The sequence below is a fragment of the Petromyzon marinus genome, chromosome 19, assembly GCF_048934315.1.
Source record: "Petromyzon marinus isolate PM22_M1 ecotype Great Lakes invasive population chromosome 19, UKy_Petmar_22M1.pri1.0, whole genome shotgun sequence".
Lineage (NCBI taxonomy): Eukaryota > Metazoa > Chordata > Hyperoartia > Petromyzontiformes > Petromyzontidae > Petromyzon > Petromyzon marinus.
The window spans coordinates 10,435,850-10,456,071 of NC_133685.1; the positions used below are offsets into that span (position 1 = coordinate 10,435,850).

Sequence of the window (20,222 nt, forward strand, 5' to 3'; positions counted from 1 at the left end):
AAGGGTCAAATGTATTGTTATATCTCCAACTTGCCTATTTTATCTACCTCATATGTCCCTCTCTCTGTTTCTCAGTGTACAGTAATTCCCACCGTGGACCTCTAATAAGCTTAAATTTCGATTTAAAGCTTTCGTGACGTAGAATTCTACGTGACTTTACCGAAAGAACCAAAGAAGACTCTAATAAGCTTCCTTGTGCTCTTTTCAGATTTTTTTTCCCCCCATTTTCTATGCCATTTTGTAGAAACAAGTAGGGTTACTGACAGCAATAGTGATATTTTTTTCATTTATATACACCAACTGCCATTGCAGTCAGTCCTTTAAGATTTATTGAAATGTTTATATAATTTCAATATATATCATTACTTTATATATCTTGGTAATTAACAAATGAAAATGTAACTTCACAGACTGAATCACTGATCAACACAGGAACGCCATACCTGGACACTTGGGTAAACCATTAGCTTACAAAGCCATACTTGTGTACCCAAGAAAGCCTCATTGAGCCTCAAGATCCTGTCAAGTTTTTGTGCTCGGGCCGATGTTGCGATGTGTAATCCCAATTGAATAATTTGCAGGTAATGTTTCAGCATTGGGACGTTTGGCCAATACCAGTTAAAGTGTTTTTGTTTTTTTTAGTTGTGAGAGGAAACCTTAGAGTCCGGAGGCTGCTCATGTAGAACAGGAGAAAAACATACACACTCCACTCACTCAAGACACTCTCACTCACTCGCACGCTGCAGAACAGGGGGACACACATAAAACACTCCACGCATTGCGCAAAGGTTCTGAACAGAACTCGGGCCCTTCTCACTGTGTTAACCCTGCACCGCCCTGCACGCTCAGATTTATTTCACATGCACATTGGCTGCAATGTTGTTAGGCGGTGGTCACCTGGTGCAGAAGCCAGCTGCCCGGGATGTCTGGGCGACCTCTCTCCCGCAGCACCATGTCCTTCATGCTCTCCACGCACGGGTGTTCATGCACCTTGGTGCCAAACGGCGGCTCGTAGTCCTTGACATCTGCACCACAGCCATGCGGCGGGACATAGCCTCCGTTAGGCTCGTTTGTTACCAGGCTTAACAAAAAAACAGCTCACGTTGCCTTGGTCGTTGAATCAGAATCATTCAGAATCTTTACTGAGACTAGGAATCTGATGAGCTATGAAGCTCTTTTTCACAGATGTCCAGTTTGGGCGTGTCAGAAAGTTACAACAACAATGCAAAAACCGATAGGAGTGCAAAGTATAGGGTAGGTAATGAAGTCACAATAAATATAGAAATAGAAATTATGTAAGTACAAATTTCCAAAGTATATAAATTCCCGGCGATTTCTCAACAATAAGTGCAAGCTTGGGAAAGGCAGCAAAACAACAACAAGAGTCTTGGACCATAGTACACAGACCCTCAATAAAAGACAACACACAGTCCCTCAATAAAACTGCAGATTAAAATGTAGCTATCGATACATGGGTAAGGCTTATCGTACTTGTAAGCATTGTACTGTAAAATGCATGCAACATATGTACAGGTCATCCATTGATTCAAAGTTAAGAAGCACATGGCGGGACATAGCCTCCATTAGGTATTTAGTTTGCTGTCCTTCCCCCGCACCTCCGATTCGCACGGTTGACTACGTACGGTACGAAAGAAGTTCAACATACATCCATACATACTGTACCAAACTGTCTCTGCTCAAACCAGCATGGGATTATCTAATCTCTACTGATGGCCTGGCGATTGTTATATATTTTTTTATGATTTACCCTTGTTTAGACTGATAGACTCAGGTCTCGTTTTTAGGAGGGTCCTGCCAAATCTTCACAGTAGGGGGATGATTTAGCTTTGTATGATCCAAATGTAGTAATTTGCATGGATGTTTGGCCAATGTTAGTTACATTGTATTTTATATATATGGGAGGAAAGCAGAAAACCTGGAGGAAACACAAAGCAAACAGGAGGAGAACATACAAACTCCACGCAGAAAAGCGCCAAATACAGGAATTAAACACAGGTCCTTATAACTGTGAGGCACATGAGTTACCGCTAAGTCACCCGGCCTCTCAAATATAGATAGTGGTGGAAAGTCAACATTCCTAAGGCAGGGACCAATCTATCCATAGCACAACCGCTACTGACCTCTCCCAAAGTGATACTCATCAATCATACAGGGATGATGATCTGAGTTAACCTGCATCCACAGTTGAACTTTCAACCTGCAGAATGTAAACGTATCACCCTGTCCACAGCACCACCTGGTGACCCTATCAGCACATTACATGCCACTGATGTCGCTACACACAGGAATTCACGTACACAACAACCGCCGACATCTGCCACTAAGTGCCAAAGACGTCACCACAGCACTTGTTCCAGGCTAGGTGCACTGTGAAGCCACGCGAAGTGTCAAAGGCTCACTGAATAAAGGTCGCAGGACTGACCCCAGGCGTTATGGGTTAACTGAGGTGACTGACAGATGTACCGCCCGCGCACATACCCAGACACACAAACATGCTCGTGCCAACCTGTTAAGACGTCACAGCGAGATGCCATTTCCCAGAGTACGAGTGCCATGGCGTACACGTCCACCTGCTTGAAGGATTCCAGGTCCTCGAGATTGATGCGCGACTCCAGGACCTCGGGGGCCATGTAGCGGGCCGTGCCAACCTGCAGAGCAGTCACCCGCAGCGTTGCTTTACATGGCAGGCTAAGCTGTCGCAGTAGAGTCCATATTACTGAGAGCCTCGCACTGTGTCCATTGCCAGTCCATGCATAAGTCGTGTGAGCTCTCATGTCATCATGATCAACAAACTAAAATACTGACACACCATTTTCAGCAATATTATCTGTTAAACATTATAGTTCCATCCATATTTCCATCTGTTTGTCAATGTTTTTGTCTTCATGGCTGTCAGTGTCCATCTGTCTATCAATCATCCATCTGATTATATAATCCATCTGTGTGTGTGTGTGTCTCACTCGTGGGGAGCGGCAGTGTAGTGGTTCGCGCACTATTCTACGCACCTGTATTGTATTCCCGTTTACAGCCAACATCGGCAACGTATATCTTAACTGGTCCTGGGCATCCCCTGGGTCGACTCAATCTGAAATGAGTACCTGGTGCTGATTTGTTAACATCAGCACTGAGCAGGCAAAGGCAGCAGGACGCAGTGCTGGCCACCCACCCCCTTACGCGCTGTGCCGGCCTTAAATAAGCGTTCGCTAAGAGGCACTTGCCCGAAAAGTGCGTTAAAGGCTATACGGGGGATCTGTGCCCCCGTCTTTGCGACTCTCACCTGCCCGCTGTTGGCCAGCTCGTCGGAGCTGAGGGACGGGTCGAGCCTCAGCGAGAGCCCGAAGTCGCACAGGCAGCACGTGCCGTCCGCCTTCACCAGGATGTTGGAGCTCTTGATGTCGCGATGCGCGATGGGCATCTTGGGCCGGCCACAGGGCGTGCGGTCGCTGTGCAGGTGCGCGACGCCGCGGGCAAGCGACGCGCCCAGCAGCATTAGCTCGCGCCAGCTCAGCACCTTGCGCATGATCAGGTCCTGCAGGTTTCCCCGCGGGTGGTACGCTGTGATGAGCCAGTACTCCTTCACCATGCCGCCGCCGCCGCCGCCACCCGCCATGCCTGTCGCATCACGTAGGGGTTGTCAGCAATGATAGCAGACGGGTGGCTTCCGGAGGGTTCATGAATCATTGATGTTAGGGCACTGGTCTCAACGCCATTACCGGCATCATCGATATCAAGCTCAATGCAGGGGCCACGCATAGCATCAGCAATAATATTGGCTTCGACATATTTATTGATGTTCATCTGTCACAAGACTTGACGTCCCAGAGGACATTTGCAAATTATGCGTGCTCAGTTTCCCATAAAGGCCCCGTGATCAGTTGCAGAAACAGCTTAAGGTTTTCCCTTAGTTTGCGACGTAAATCAGTGTGATCTAATAGGAAATTTCACTTTACGAATGTTACACAACTGGCTACTGGAATTCAAATGTAGATTTCAACCACGCTTTATTAAACTGAGTAGTAAGTTAATCCTCTCAGCCCGGTCACATGACTGCAATAAAACCTACTCCAGTTTGGGTTTTCGCTTAATTTAGCTAAGCCCAGATACCAGGTGTAAGTTTGGTGGATCGTGCAGAAATTGCATTCTTACATTAACTCTTACAATTACTGCATGACCTTGGCATGGTGTAGTCATGATGAGCAGAGCAATCAGTGTTCGCATCACGGAAAGAGAAGTTCGACTAATTCGCAGTCCACGACCACGTTACGAAAAAACATTATTTTTAAAACACAGCTGAAAAGAACAAATATGTTGTGGATACACAGCTAGGCCTTGTGTTCTCAGTTGTCCAACATGCATTTTAAGCTCAATCATTGAGAAAAAACTAAAATCCCAATAAGGTGCTCCGCCATCGCTTCCTAGCAGTGTCACTGCGTTGGCGCATCAAATGGTGTGACGTCGCTTGAACGTCACCAAAGCGCGACCAAAGAGGCTCCGAGGTCATGTCGCGCAGTCTGGCACACAAACGGAGGGATGCATCGCTCTCGGCCCGTGAGAGATTTAAACAGCGCCACTCACCGGCGTGCAGCACGTCGTGCTCTGGCTCGGTGGTCAGCCTCTCCTCGGCCGTCAGGAAGTGCAGGATGCTCTCGTGCTTGAGGTTGGCGTCGGAGAAGATCTCCTTCTCGCAGCGCCACGACGCAAACTCGGCCGCGCGGAAGATCTTCACGGCCACCGTCTCAAAGTGATCCGAGGCCGCGCTCTGCCGCAACTTGGCGCGTCGCACGCGAGCAAAGCGCCCCTTGCCCACCTCGGCGTCCAGCTCGATGGGCAGCAGCTCCGTGTTGTGGTTGATGTTGTTAGCGCACGTCGAGCTGACGTCGGACTGGTCGTCGCGCAGGGCGCACCGCTCGCTGCTCTCGCCGCCGGCTACTCCCGCCGCCCTCCGGCCGCCAGACGCCGCCGCTCTCCCGCCCGCCATCCTTCCCGAGGACGGTGCGGAGAGGCCCCTGCCGAGCGGCGTTTTGATGCCTTCCTTGGAGGGCAGGGCAGCAGCGCCGTGGGGGCCCCGGCGCTTGTGCCGCTCGCACAGCGTGTAGAACGTGAGCATGACCAGCGCGATCAGGGCGACCGCGGGCAGCAGAGCCAGCAGGATGATGAGGTACAGCTTTTGCCCATCGCCGTCGTCTGCACAGCGGTTCAGCGCAATGTGATTGGCGCGAGTTCGATACAATGGGCAACAACTCAATTTTGGCCTGCGAAATGTCAATGCGGTGCATTTGGAACAATTCAAGTGCGACGCAATTTGGGAGTGGCATATGGCTGCAATCCAGTGCTCTCATCAAAATATTTAAATTAGAGTAAAGTGACTCAAGTTTATTATTGATTAACTGCAAATTGCTGCAATTCTAACAGTATGTGTTAAAGCACGTGTAAGCCACGTAAAGATACAATGACGCGTACACATTTATAAGCATATGGATATTGGAAAATACTTATCGGGGCCTGATGTCCAGTAACGACCAGTAACGACAGCGAAGTAATAATGAACACACTGCATTTTGCAATCTCCTGCAGCGTAACCCCAGAACTGACCATGCGCACCCCCCAATTGCCGCAGAGCGGTGTCCGTGCTTACTACCGGTGCTGGACTCGTTCTTGAAGGGCGGCTGTTGGGAAGGAAGGTGGCTTCTGATGGGCAGGTAGTGGTTACACTCCTCGGCCTTGCACACGCACGCCCCGGTGAAGTTGGTGCCGGTCGGCACGGTCTGCTTGACGCAGCTGGTGCTGTTGGCGGTGCTCTTGTTCAGCCCCGGGAGCTTGGCGACCAGCTCTTCCAGGGAGAGGCACTGCGTGCTCACGTTTATCGAGTTGCCGTTGTCGTTCCTGTGCCGGCAAGAATAATAGTTCACGACCAGGGGGAGGGGTGGTGGGGCAGTTAGGGGGCGGGGAGACGCCTCGCCAAGAGACTTGAAGGCTCGGCAAGGCTTCACATTTCGATTGATCAGGAAAGTATTGTTCGTGACGCAACCATCCCAAGGATGCTGCCACGGAGGGGGGGGGGGAGGTAATGGTTAGCACAATGGACTTGCAATCCAGAGGTTGCCAGCTCGAACTCAAAACACTTTTTTTACGACAGTGCATGCAATTAACCAACTTGTGAATTTACTCCAAATACCTTTGTGACACAGGAGCACAGCAATTTTAACTCAATCGGGCTCAATATTTAATCCTCCTTGTGATTACTTGGGTTTCCATCACGGCTGATGTTCCCCAAATCAGAGCAGACTACTTACGAGTGCATGCAAGACGTACAAGTCTACAAAGCCCCGTAGGAGTACAGCTGCTGGGAAAGGGTGTTTACCAGAAAGCAGCGCAGTAGGAGTCGACGCACGTGGAGCTACGCTCGCAGCCGCTGGTGCACAGATCATTCTTAGGGTCGCACGCGGCCGTGGTGATGGCGAACGGGCCGCTCACGTCATCGCACAACTTGCAGAGGACGAAGTTCTGCGTGCCTTGCAGCGGTAAGATGTCAGTGAACCTCGGAAAGCTGGAGACCAGCGGCAAGAAGACTCCAACTAGAGCGGGAGGGATCCAAAAGATGCAGTCATACATACGCAGATACAGGTGGCAGGCATTTAATTTAACTTTTATCTTATCTTGCAGTTGGCGCTGGGGCTTGGGGGACTAGTTGCAAATCTGGTGTTAGCTCAGTGCACCGAAATGACGTTGCTGAGATCCTGAGTTTGAATAAGGGTTGCAAGTCACATGCTTTTACACCGTGTTCCCAACTACATAAAAAAAACCTTGCCATGACCTTAGACTAACACACGAACTCCAAGTATAAGCAAAACGGTGATACGGATGTGACCACTTAGCTTTCTCAAACATAAGTTACTGCTTGAAAAGCAAAACCGAACTATTTATTCCTATGTAATTCCGTCTCAGTCAAGGAATCCTCCAAACATGTTCAGCATTGTTCACATAACTGATTCACGCAATTTCTGATAATGTCCAATGCCAGTGAACAGAAAAGAGCCTCAAGCCAGCTGTCAACTGCGTTTCTGTCGTCAGCAGTCACGCGTTCCACCACTAGGTGGCCACACTGAACAGCCGACGGCCAATGGAGGGACTGCACGTGGCAGAAGTTTGAAGCGTATGGCACCTTGGCACCTTGGCTGAAAACGCCAACACAACGTAGCACAGTTGCACCACAGTTGACCTGATGCACGAGGCGTTAAAAACTACACACCCATCAGTCAGCCGTTCATCGCATGCATTCATGTTCACGAAGGTGAAATAAAGCCGAATAATAGTGACTCTCCCGAGTCACTACATACGATCAGATGTTCAAGAAAACATCTATACAGGGCTGTATATTAAACGCCATTCTGCCTGGCTTTTGAAGATTATGAAAAGTGATTTGATTCAGTGGAAACCGAAGCAGGTATCTGGCTCTCAGTAACCAAGGACTTAATAAATATATACACGGTATATAAGTCCTGAAAAAACTATTATAAATATTGACTAACTATATTAAGATTGCATGGAAAAGTAACTATACAAATCTGGATGAGTTAGGAAATGAAAAATGCTCTCAGCAAAGCTATTCAGAGTGATATGAGAAGATGTTTGAAAAATATATTGGAAAAATAAAGGTTTAGAAATAAATCTAGGCAAATATTAACCATCAAGACAACCATTATAACAACCAATGATAATTACGTACAATATATTATTAAATAACTTAAGACGAAGGCTACAGTGTTTGGGTAAAGATACTCCTGTGTTAGCAAAACAAAAATAAATTTGGCTGACATTCTTGATTTGAAGCTTTCGTGACTGCAGGAATTCATACTCTTTAATTCTTTCGGTAAAGTAACGTAGATAGAAAAAAATAACTAATAAATCACGACGTTTCGATAGCAACACAAGCCATCGTCTTCAGGTGAAACAACACAGCAGGTGGACTGCTGAGGCAGGAGGAAATGTAGCGAGAGAGCCACTGCAACCAGAGGCCACACGCGCCTGTGGTGGGCACAACCCAAGGGCAAGTGGGCGGGGCTAGGTATGGAATTTGCAAGTAAATGTAGGATCGCAGAGCTCGCACACCTCAGCTAATCCGAGGGGGGGTGGGGGCGCCGCAACGGGCGAGTGGGTGGGGTGAAATTTACAGAGGGAACAAGTTGACAAGAGAGAAATAAACTCCTTAAAATTTTATTTTTTTAAACCAACGGTTTGATTTGAAAGTGCACTAAAAAGTAAATAACTCGATTGGACAACAGGAAGTGTACGGCATCTTGATTGCAAGATTTGACCACGGCAGTTTAAATAACTTTTTTTTCACAACTTCGTTTAACTGAATCTTCAATGTGCAACTTTTGTTTGTGTGGAGGGTGCCCGTAAGCTCGTTGACACGGAGCGTGCGCCCCTGAGACACGTTGTGCCTGCTGCTTGGGCGAGGCGATTCCACGGTTTAGGGACCGCGGCGTTTTTGACCTTCCCCAATAATTTATTAATTAATAAGCCGTCCATACAAAATGTTAATCGCTATAAAAGAGCCAATTAATCGATTAATTGATGCCGATTTTGACACAGGCATGCATTGTCACCGGATCTGAGTACGTGTGCGAAATGTTTAATTCATTGGACCACAGGAAGTAGACTAAATTTTGATTGCAAGATTTGACCACGACAAACATCGGAGTCAAGTGAAGTAAAGCCGTTGACAAAAAAAAGCATCAAACTTAGCAAACTTAGAAATGTAATGCAACTTGCAACGTCCATCCCTAGCCCCGCCCACTTGCCCTTGGGTTACACCCACCACAGGCGTGTGGCCTCTGGCTTCCCGGTGGCTCTCTCGCTACATTTCCTCCTGCCTCAGCAGTCCGCCTGCTGTGTTGTTTCATCTGAAGACGATGGCTTGTGTTGCTATCGAAACGTCGTGATTTATTAGTTATTTTGCTGACATTGCTCTTATTGATTTCCCATGACTGCTGCATGTTTTATATATATAGCACAGTGTGTGCTATTATTTTTTTAAGCATACTATGCAGTCCAGCATACCCTTCACCAACCTGTACTGACCAGAGGAATGAAGTATGGTCGGTCAGTCAACTTCCATGACCGACACAGAATGAGGAGCCAGAATTTCAAGGTGCAATTCCTTTACCTGAAGCGAAATTTGCTGGAATTATCTTTTGTAAAATCCGAAACCCAAGACCAGCGACTTAAAGTGCCAAAAACATAATGTTCAAATCTCCTGTTTCTTGTCCAGGGGCTATTGGTATGTCACCAACCCTCCGCTTCCTCTATGCAGACTTGGCCTAAAATGAGTACCCTGTACAAATCAGCACTAGGGAAAGAACGGTATTCAGTTGTGTTCAGTACGGCCACATCACCCCATGATGTGCTGTGCCTGGCTTCAAGAGGTGCTTGCTTACAGAGATATTTTATGTAATGTGTAAAGACTTTTTTTCCATTTGTCTTCAGGATAAATTACTGATGTCTGACTTAATCTTAGTTCATTAACGTCGCGTAATTAGAGGGTGCTGTAAGCTAGATTTTTACTTGATGGTCTTATTATGGTTTTGAATAGACGAGCCGAATTAAACTTTGACAGGTTATCCTCTAAGTGATGTCCAGATCATCATTCTCATGAATAATAATTTACCACTTGCAACGAGAATGGAATTCGCTGACTCTTGATGAGAGAACGACAAAGAACCACATACTGTACTATAGAAATAATGCAGCCAGCACCCGATTCGCCCCCCCCCTCATCCTAACCATGCTTTGCAGTCCTCTATATATTACTGGCCAATTAAACTATGAACTATATTTTTTTATTTCACCAGGTAAGGCCCACTGAGCTATATACAGTGAGGGAAAAAAGTATTTGATCCCCTGCTGATTTTGTACGTTTGCCTACTGACAAAGAAATGATCAGTCTATAATTTTAATGGTAGGTTTATTTGAACAGTGAGAGACAGAATAACAACTAAATCCAGAAAAACGCATGTCAAAAATGGTATAAATTGATTTGCATTTTAATAAGGGAAATAAGTATTTGACCCCCTCTCAATCATAAAGTTTTCTAGCTCCCAGGTGTCTTTTATACAGGTAACGAGCTGAGATTAGGAACACTCTTAAAGGGAGTGCTCCTAATCTCAGCTTGTTACCTGTATAAAAGACACCTGTCCACAGAAGCAATCAATCAAACAGATTCCAAACTATATTCTTAGTTCTTCCGGTAGAAGTCACGTTGAAGGGAAACAACAAAATAATAAAATATATCTAAAACATTTTATTGTTTTATATATATATTTTGTTGTTTCCCTTCAAAGTGACTTTACCGAAAGAACTAAGCATATGAATTACTGCAGTCACGAAAGCTTTAAATCAAAATTTAGATTCCAAACTCTCCACCACGGTCAAGACCAAAGAGATCTCCAAGGATGTCAGGGACAAGATTGTAGACCTACACAAGGCTGGAATGGGCTACAAGACCATTGTCCAGCAGGTTGGTAAGAAGGTGACAACAGTTGGTGCAATTATTCGCAAATGGAAAAAACACAAAAGAACTGTCAATCTCCCTCGGCCTGGGGCTCCATGCAAGATCTCACCTCGTGGAGTTGCAATGATTATGAGAATGGTGAGGAATCAGCCCAGAACTACACGGGAGGATCTTGTCAATGATCTCAAGGCAGCTGGGACCATAGTCACCAATAAAACAATTGGTAACACTACGCCATGAAGGACTGAAATCCTGCAGCACCCACAATGCTCCCCTGCTCAAGAAAGCACATACATGCCCGTCTGAAGTTTGCCAATGAACATCTGAATGATTCAGAGGACAACTGGGTGAAAGTGTTGTGGTCAGATGAGACCAAAATGGAGCTCTTTGGCATCAACTCAACTCGCTGTGTTCGGAGGAGGAGGAATGCTGTCTATGACCCTAAGAACACCATCCCCACAGTCAAACATGGAGGTGGAAACATTGCTTTGGGGGTGTTTTTATGCTAAAGGGACAGGAAAACTTCACCGCATCAAAGGGACGATGGACGGGGCCATGTACCGTCAAATCTTGGGTGAGAACCTTCTTCCCTCAGCCAGGGCATTGAAAATGGGTCGTGCATGGGTATTCCAGCATGACAATGACCCAAAACACACGGCCAAGGCAACAAAGGAGTGCCTCAAGAAGAAGCACATTAAGGTCCTGGAGTGGCCTAGTCACTCTCCAGACCTTAATCCCATAGAAAATCTGTGGAGGGAGCTGAAGGTTCGAGTTGCCAAACGTCAGCCTCGAAACCTTAATGACTTGGAGAAGATCTGCGAAGAGAAGTGGGACAAAATCCCTCCTGAGATGTGTGCAAACCTGGTGGCCAACTACAAGGAACGTCTGACCTCTGTGATTACCAACAAGGGTTTTGCCACCAAGTATTAAGTCATGTTTTGCAGAGGGGTCAAATACTTATTTCCCTCATTAAAATGCAAATCAATTTATAACATTTTTGACATGCGTTTTTTCTGGATTTTGTTGTTGTTATTCTGTCTCTCAATGTTCAAATAAACCTACCATTAAAATTATAGACTGATCATTTATTTGTCAGTGGGCAAACGTACAAAATCAGCAGGGGATCAAATACTTTTTCCCTCATTGTAGCTCTTTTTCAGACATGACCTGGCCACAAATGATAGCTCAACGAAGTGGATTACCACGTGGAAATGCCTTGCAGCCAAATACCCTAAGATGCGTGTTTATAAATGTGAAGGGAAACCCGGAGGACCCGTAGAGAAATCCACGCAACCACGGGGAGAACATGCAAACTCCAAACATACAGGCGTCAGGGTCGAGATCGAACCAAAGACCTCCTGCATATCAGGCGAGGCAGATAACATCTCGCCACCGTGGTGCCTCAATTAATGAGCATTTACTTGGGTAAGGAAACTAGAACACCCAGGGAAAACCCACACGTGCGAGGGGGCAACACTCTATCCCACAAAGTTGGAACAGGTGGAGTCCACATTTGTTGTACCGCCTGCTTACCCCACCAGTTAATCTAAATATGTTTTTCCAATGACATTTCAGCTGTGCTACAGTATTGGCACATGCCATCAGATGAATAACATGTCCTTAAGGACTATGCAGCGAGTAGTGCATCACCCTGTGTCAGATATCGGTTATGGAAAATGCTGTCGAAAGAGCTACCTCTGAAAAATCACTTAGACCTCTTTATCCACATAGGGACACAAGATGGCATGCCCCGCAAACATATTTAGTCACAAATCAATTAAAATGTATTACAGATGGAATTTTTTCCCAACGTAAAAACAATGTGCATGTATCATTAGACCTCTTTTGCCAGTACCAAAATATAATAATTGGGCTTTTCCCATTTTTTTCTGGCAACAAAACTGAACCCTTTTTTACAAGGATTCATGTCTGCATTAACCACAATACGTGCAGTCAAAATGCAGGTATTGTGGTTAATGCAGACACCAAGGGACGGCTTTTTTTTTCAAAGAAAGCCGTCCCTTGGTGTGGACCAATCAGTTTCAAGGACAATGCATATATTATCATAGTATGTTTTTGTTTGCATTTTGACTGCAGGTATTGTGGTTAATGCAGACGTGAATTTTTGTAAAAAAGGTTTCAGTTTTGTTGCCAGAAAAAAGGGGAAAAACCCTATTATTATGTGTATGTACTTATGTTGAACTTCTTTCGCACCGTACGTAGTCAACGGTGCTAATCGGAGGTACGTAGCCAACCGTTTTATGAAGGTATTTTGTTGCGCTATCACAGGTGACCAAGTTGAGACCATCAACTCCCTACACTTGAGAATCGAGCTGAGTGATGGGCGGCCTACTCTGGATTCAAAGCCAGTATCCCAGCAGTGCCGGCTCAGTGATCTGACCCCTAAGCCACCTTGCCACCTCATTTAATGTACTTTCTAGGTACACAAACATTACGGTACTGTAGTATGTGTGGCGTTAACACTGCCAACATGTAAATACATTGTATGGATCATTACCCTGAATTAACACCCAACTCAAAGGTGTTATTGTGGGGAGAGTAGAATACCATACTGTATTTTTTTTTATCAAGACAATGCACACCAGCTACTACATGAGAAATGCAGATGACCTAATGATTAACTAAATAAATATCATGCCACACGACAACACACACGACACACGTGAACATATATCATGCACGCAGTGTGCAATTACTATGACAGATAGAAATACAATGGCCAGAATGCCAAACGCAATTATAGGGATTATACTCAACTCTCATCTGGAAGATTGCGAGTTAAATGTATCGTTGATGGTCCACTCAGCCTATAACACAGTACTTTGTTGGATGTCACAGGTGTTTCCCTGTCTCGAGAGTGGCCTCGGCCATGTCAATGTAGAGTATATGCCACGAGCTCAGGGTCATCAATGGAGATGGATGCCACCCCATTGCTTCAGCAGGAATTCACTGTGGCTTAACTGTGACAAAGCGATAACTTACAACATAGCGTGACGGTAATAGTAGTTTAAACCGTGGTTACATTGAGATGTTGCCTTGATGTCATAGTGAGCATAACCAGGTACTGCAAATCCAGCGGTCGCCCGTTCAATCTCCTGGCGTGGCAGTTTGAAAGGTTGGCCAAGTTTCTTAAACGCCCCCATGCCTCTCTTCACCCAGAGGTATTCACGGGTCACTTGGTAGTGTGCGTGTGGTGGCGTAAAGTGTGGGCACTCACATACATTTCGGGGCGTCTGGCCAACGTGGTGGAAGAGTAGGCCAAACACCCGCTAGAGGGGCTCTCTAGAGCGCCATCCGGTAGAGGCCATTCCGCTAGTAAGTGCAGTAGTGGCATGAACACACAATTGCAGGGCTGCGCCTTTACCTTTAAATTGAGAAAGGATGCCGAGAAATGGGGTTTCCTTTGTGTTAACAATCATTTATCGAATACTTTTATTTATTTATTTGTTCCGGCAAATAATTAAACCATGATGCAATTGAGGGCAGCAGCAAATGATTGCCTTCGGGTCACAACTGATACTGGAGCTAGTTATGTAACGGCCGAACCCAAACGGTTGAATGATTTATCATTACATCATTACACAGGCGTGACAAGAGGTTGGGAATAATCCACCCAGCAATTCCGTTAACCAGGTACGATTCTATTGAGACAACTTGTCTTTTGCAAAGCAGATATGAAGTAAAACGCAGAACAGAGTGTGTACAATATCACGGGACCTTTTCTGCCAGTAACAAAGTATGAAAAATAAGAATAGAGTTTTACCCTTTCTGGCAATAAAGCAGGTGTCAATGTGTTCAAACACCAAACAGAAACCGTTTGCAAGGAATAAAGTTTGCAACAAGCACACGTAATTGTGGTTAACATGCAAACATGCATTTTTTTTTTAACTGATTGGCCTACCCAAGCTATAAGTGTGCTGATACTTGCATTGCATTTGACAAGGCAATGAAGAAGGTCGTCTCTGGTGTAGGCCAATCAAGTTTCAAAGGCAATGCGTATATTATCAGTGCATGTTTGCATGTTCACCACAAGCACGTGTAGTTAGTGCAAACTTTATTCCTTGCAAAAGGTTTCAATTTGGTGTTTGAACATCTTCACAGCTGTTTTATTGCCAGGCAGGCCGAAACCCATTCTAATTGTATACAAAGTAAAATACATTACAAAAAATAACTTCATATACTGTGCTGTGTATTTCATACACGACTATATGGAGTATGTGTATGCATACATACGGTACAGTATTGATCAGATTCAGAAGATCAGATTCAGAATAGTAATTTATACTAGAGGAATCCGATGAGCTATAAAGCTCTTTTTCACAGATGTTCATTAATGTAGGGTACACAGAGATAAGGCAATTTATATGAAGTAGGCAGGGAAGTAACCTTTATACAATTAAAATCTATTATGTATCATATACGGACAATGGGGTTATTGGCAGTATTGTGTCTGAGAGAGACAAACGTCCACATTGAATGCCCCCTACTTAACATTCACGGTTTGCCCACTAGTGTTTACTGTATGCTTCCCTGTGGCATGTGGGTTCGATTGGTCTGCATCATAACACGTGGAACTGCCCTGTGAGGTCGGTGAGCCAAGCTCCAATATCAACAACGCAAGTGGGCACAGCCCAAGTGCCTCGCATAAGAACATGAAATTACTGCAAAACCACAGGGGCCCATTAGGTCCATCTAGGATTTTAGGTCATTCAGCTGCCCGCAGAGACACGCAAACTGTAGGGGAGTTTCCAAGTGTTATTGCCAAGGACAACCTTCCCGTCACACCAAGACCTCAACAATGTAACCTCGCCACTGACTCAAGTCCTGATCCCTCTGCTGGGATCGCGCTGCTGTCACCGTTACATGATGTCACCCAGATCCTGAAAAACGCTGGCGAACAGAGTGGAACAATGCCGACGTCCAGAATAAACGCCTCATTCGAGAACAAAATATCATCGCACCTCCTGGCCTTAACATTCCTCGAAGGCGTCGGTGGAACCAGCAACCACGTGAGAACATCAACAGGCTGATGTGCGCATCTCCTTCGTGAATGTACAATTTTAGACAAGCCATGCAACCAAAGCTACGGACCGTATAGTGAACCACTGTAGTCTGCACTCCTTTAACGCAGGAATAGCAAAACTACACCAACTCTCTCCTGATGCCCTCTCATGCTTGTCAGATCTAGACGTTTGCATCTATCTCCTGAACACAATGCCATACACAAGAATAGAATACTTGTTAGGAGCATTCTGATCCTGAAGTCTCGTCGAGGCGTTGCTTGAAGAGTTCCCTTCGAATCACCTTTCAACCACACGGGATGAGATATTGGGTCCTTACCCACAACCCAATAATAGGGCCACACTTTCAGTTCTTTCGTGCTGGTGGCTTAGACAAGGCTGGGAGCATTGTATATGCCAGGGACGTGCGGTCAGGGGAGGCAGAGCCTCACCTGTCATACTCCAATGAAAATAGCTGTTACGAAAAGTAAAAAAAAGGAATAATCAAATAAAATAAATATTAAGATTTTTTTTCCACTGATCTGTGTTATAAATGTAATTTCTATACAATTCCAATCATTTTTATAGTCAAAGTCGCCAAATTTGCGGAGCTCCGCTGCAAATACAGGAAGAGACGAGAGGTGAGGCAGCGACGAGCTCAGCCTCCCCTCTGATTGCGCAACCCCTCATTAATTGGATGGAGCGCGAGCAATAAGTGCGTGCCTGTTACTATCTCAGTATGTCACCAATGTAATGTTTGTAGACCCCTTCATTTCATGTCGTCGCCTTCCATACTCCAGGTAACTTATTTCACGTGTGTGTATACAAAATATTTAGGCTCGCTGGTCTCGTCATGAAACTGCAATGAAAGAGCACCAGGGGAGGCAGCTATCACATCTGCCTCACTGAGGGGGACGTGTCTAACACGCCCCCCTCAATGAGGACACGCCCCCTCAGTGAGGCCACGCCCCCTCAATGTGTGAATATGGCTCTGACACTAGCTGGTATATGCAGTATGGTGGTTACATGAAATGCATCTTATGGTGGTTACATGAAATGCATGCAAGACTGGAATAATAGCAATTGTGCTTCCTGCTGTTTCTGAGCACACCTTTTTGTGTTGATAAATCTGTTTTTGTAAATTACCTCCATTATATTGATAGCATGTACAGCCCTTTGCCCATATAGCATTTTGAGATGTGGTCACATTTACATGCTATTTCAATACAAATGGCGCGTGAATATTTTGAGTTGGCATGTTCACACGTAGAAACAACATGCGTTTAAGAGTATTTGGCCGCTTTAAAATTCCACATAAGCCACTGATTTGAGATTTCATTTGTGGCCAAGGTCGCTTCTGAATAAGAGCTATATAGCTCAGTGGGAGTTCCCTGGTAAATTAAAAAAATAATTGAGTTGATAGTTTCGTAGGTTAGGGGGATTCCCAGATAGGTTCATATACATGTATATCACTCGCCACTGATGGTAGCCTTGACCAAAATTGAACTCCCAATTTATGCATCCGTAGCACCGAGTTCACAGCAGTGATTTGTAAATACACAATGTGTTCCAAATGAAGCCAAACAATGTGTGATTCGGTCTTTGGGAAGTGTCTCATTTTTAAATTGTTATAACCACTAGAATAGCATTTTCGTTGTGGCAGCCTTATCAGTGAATACGTGTGCATCCGTGTGTTGATGGAATACTTTTTGAGATTTCCTAATTTCATCAATTCCACAAAAAGTATGCCCAAAACTATTGTAAAAGCCATACTGCAGTACTGTAAATACAAGTATAGTACTAGTCTTGATTACGTTTACTGTACTACTAAATGTTTATTTATAATAATTTTCAGCTGTTTGTCAATCCACTAATGGATGAAGGCGTCCCCACACCTTTCAGATGTAGGTTTTTTTAAAAATAAATCCATACTTCACCACACTGGTGAGTGTGGGTTGCGGACAGGGCCCAGACAGGACCAGCTAAAACTTCAGATATCACTCGCCACCGATATTTAGCCATGGTTGCTCATAGCAGTGCGTGTTACTCTGCCACTCATAACCAAATGTTTCCCCAAAAAATACAGGGTGACAAATGTGTATATAATACTGTACCATATACATACAATATGCAGAACTAGCGTGAAATTCCAGAGAAAACTACATTTAATCAAAAATATTCGCCATATCTCCCACCAATCTCAATATAATACTTGTCTTAAGTGTGTTCATTCTCCTGATAGACGTTGTCCAACATTGCCAATCCATATTGAACAAAGTATTGCGAACATTGTAAGAGAGTCATTTGACACCATTGGGGTGTCTATAAATCAATCACCCTGTAGGTAGCCTCCGTTAGGTGTTTAGTTTGTTGTCGTTCCCCCCGCACCTCCGATTCGCAAGGTTGGCTACGTACGGTGCGGAAGAAGTTCAACATACATACGAATGTATATTATTTGGGTCTTTCGGTAAAGTCACGTAAATAGGTTCAAAGAAAATAACATTTTCCCAAATAATATGAATTCCTGCAGTCACGAAAGCTTTAAGTCAAGATACATACGGATGTTTTAATTTAGAGTTTATTTATTTAGAGTTTATATTGATTACACGTTTGCTCCCGTTTAGCCAGTTTCCCAGCTATTTTACTTCAATCACTGCGCAATTTGTTTCCAATACAAAGCGCACTCGGAGGGTTTTTTTTAAAGTTTAATTCTGCATTGTCAAAGGCAAATGCAAAATCAAAGGCAAATGAAAAAGGTGAAGAAGCATTGTTAATGTCAAGACTAGTTGACGGGCGAGACACATTTTCCAGGCATCCCAGTATCGTAACTTTCCATGCTGGTGGGCAAGTTGCATAAGTAGAATAACGTGCACCTGTTGATTGACATGTAAAGATCTCACGTGTCTCCATTACCCCACGTAATGCAATCATGTAGAAAGCGTTTTTAGATATAACAGTGATATCAATTACAGTTCATCCCACACCGCTGGAAATTAATGTGTCCGAGTCCATCCGCACGATGGCCAGATTCAATACACAGTGCACGTGTGATGATACTGAATGGCTCGGAATTGAACTCTGATCATCATTAGGATTGTACTGCATTCTAGAATTGTGGGTCATACACAAAACACAGATTCGTCTGTATCGCACACGTGTCTAACACACGTGTAGTATGGGTTTCACTAGTACTGTATGTAAACCATTGTCACCAGGCAACCAAGCTATTATCCAAAGATTAGAAGCTCATGCTTGTAGGGGCCCATTTAAATCGTCAGCCTATAATCGACGTATTTTGTTGCTTGGACTTTCGCAGCAGTGACGCAGTCCAAATGAGCAAGCAATACAATAACGCATGGCAAGTTCGACAGTGTCAATAGCCACCGCAACGTTTCACTTGTCTTATTTGCAGCGTTAAGCATGGCACCAACTATACTACGGTGCATGATGAATACGGTGGCATTAATTGGAACTTTGTATACATTAAGTTACATTACGATTCGAGGTGAGGTCAGTGTCTCCCCTGTACAAACGAGAAACTGAGCTGCAGCTCATCACCGTTAGAGGCTCCGATTATCGAGCCAATGGTGGAAATTCCACATTACAATGGCCAGGTGCCAGTGTATCCAAATGACGACCCACTTCTGACTTCCCACAAAGTGTTTGTTCTAACTACGATGTATCAGACGACAGTGCACACACACGCGCGTGCGTGCGTGATATAACTGATAACTATTTAAGTGTTTACCCTATATCTTTACAAGTGAGCATCTCCTTTGATTAAGGCTCCAAGTATTGTATTTAACATTAAAGTAGGCGTTTTACTGTCAGCAAGCCGTAACATCCGTTAACTGTTTTAATGTTACACTCCGACGAGGTTGTTTGTGAGAAGACTGCAAGCTAAATACAAAACGTAAAACTTCACGCGACAAAAAAACGGCGCTGTCAAATGAACTCATATTTCGCTACTTCTATAAAGGCATATAGTACGTAACTTTCGTTTCTTTTGCCACGGACTTACTACTGTATCACTGTTAAAACATTTGCGGAAATATCCACTCACCGGAAACCGTGAGCCAGAGGCAGCCTCCCATGGTGGGGACACGATATACGCGCGTTTTGGAAAAAAATATATATATGATTCGTGCGCCCCAGACTTTTAACAAGAAGACAGAGAGGCGGGGAGGGCCCTTTAAGGTGGCATGGCACTTTTAAATCGGACAACAACGGTGGTGGCCCAACTCGGCCAGCCTTCGCTTTGTAACTTTTGTTCAGTGTCAAACGAAGAAGGGGAGCTCTCGGTGCGACGCAACTTCGCCCACTGAGCTATGCGCAAAAAGTGTGAGTCTCTTTAAGAAAACACTAAAAATAATAAAATAACTGCCAGAGGAAATGTGTAGGCGGTGAGTCACACTACGAGTGGGGAGGGGGGTTAGCGAATGAGACTGGCGTTTAGCTGACGTCTGTGTTGAGTGTGGTGTTGCCCTCCTCTGTGTGAGTGTGGTGTGTGCCCTCTGTGTGAGTGTGGTGTGTGCCCTCTGTGTGAGTGTGGTGTGTGCCCTCTGTGTGAGTGTGGTGTGTACCCTCTGTGTGAGTGTGGTGTTCCCTCTGTGTGAGTGTGGTGTGCCCTCTGTGTTGTGAGTGTGGTGTGCCCTCTGTGTTGTGAG

The 20,222-nt window shown here is 44.9% G+C and overlaps 1 protein-coding gene across 2 annotated transcripts in view; it reads right to left on the minus strand.

Annotated features, from left to right (window-relative positions):
• Positions 1-19,899, minus strand: part of TGFBR2 (transforming growth factor beta receptor 2) — a 24,698-nt gene extending 4,799 nt beyond the window's left edge. The window contains exons 1-7 of one of the 2 annotated variants that reach the window (XM_032957101.2): positions 19,619-19,899; positions 6,383-6,596; positions 5,660-5,904; positions 4,597-5,205; positions 3,299-3,633; positions 2,528-2,669; positions 898-1,025 (exon numbers count right to left, since the gene is read on the minus strand). In XM_032957101.2, coding sequence (XP_032812992.1) covers positions 898-1,025; positions 2,528-2,669; positions 3,299-3,633; positions 4,597-5,205; positions 5,660-5,904; positions 6,383-6,596; positions 19,619-19,649 — 1,704 coding nt within the window. In that variant the 5' untranslated portion in view covers positions 19,650-19,899. Of the gene's footprint in view, positions 1-897; positions 1,026-2,527; positions 2,670-3,298; positions 3,634-4,596; positions 5,206-5,656; positions 5,905-6,382; positions 6,597-19,618 lie in introns of both variants that reach the window. The other variant, XM_032957100.2, reaches the window with a different exon arrangement.
• Positions 19,900-20,222: the final 323 nt, after the last annotated feature.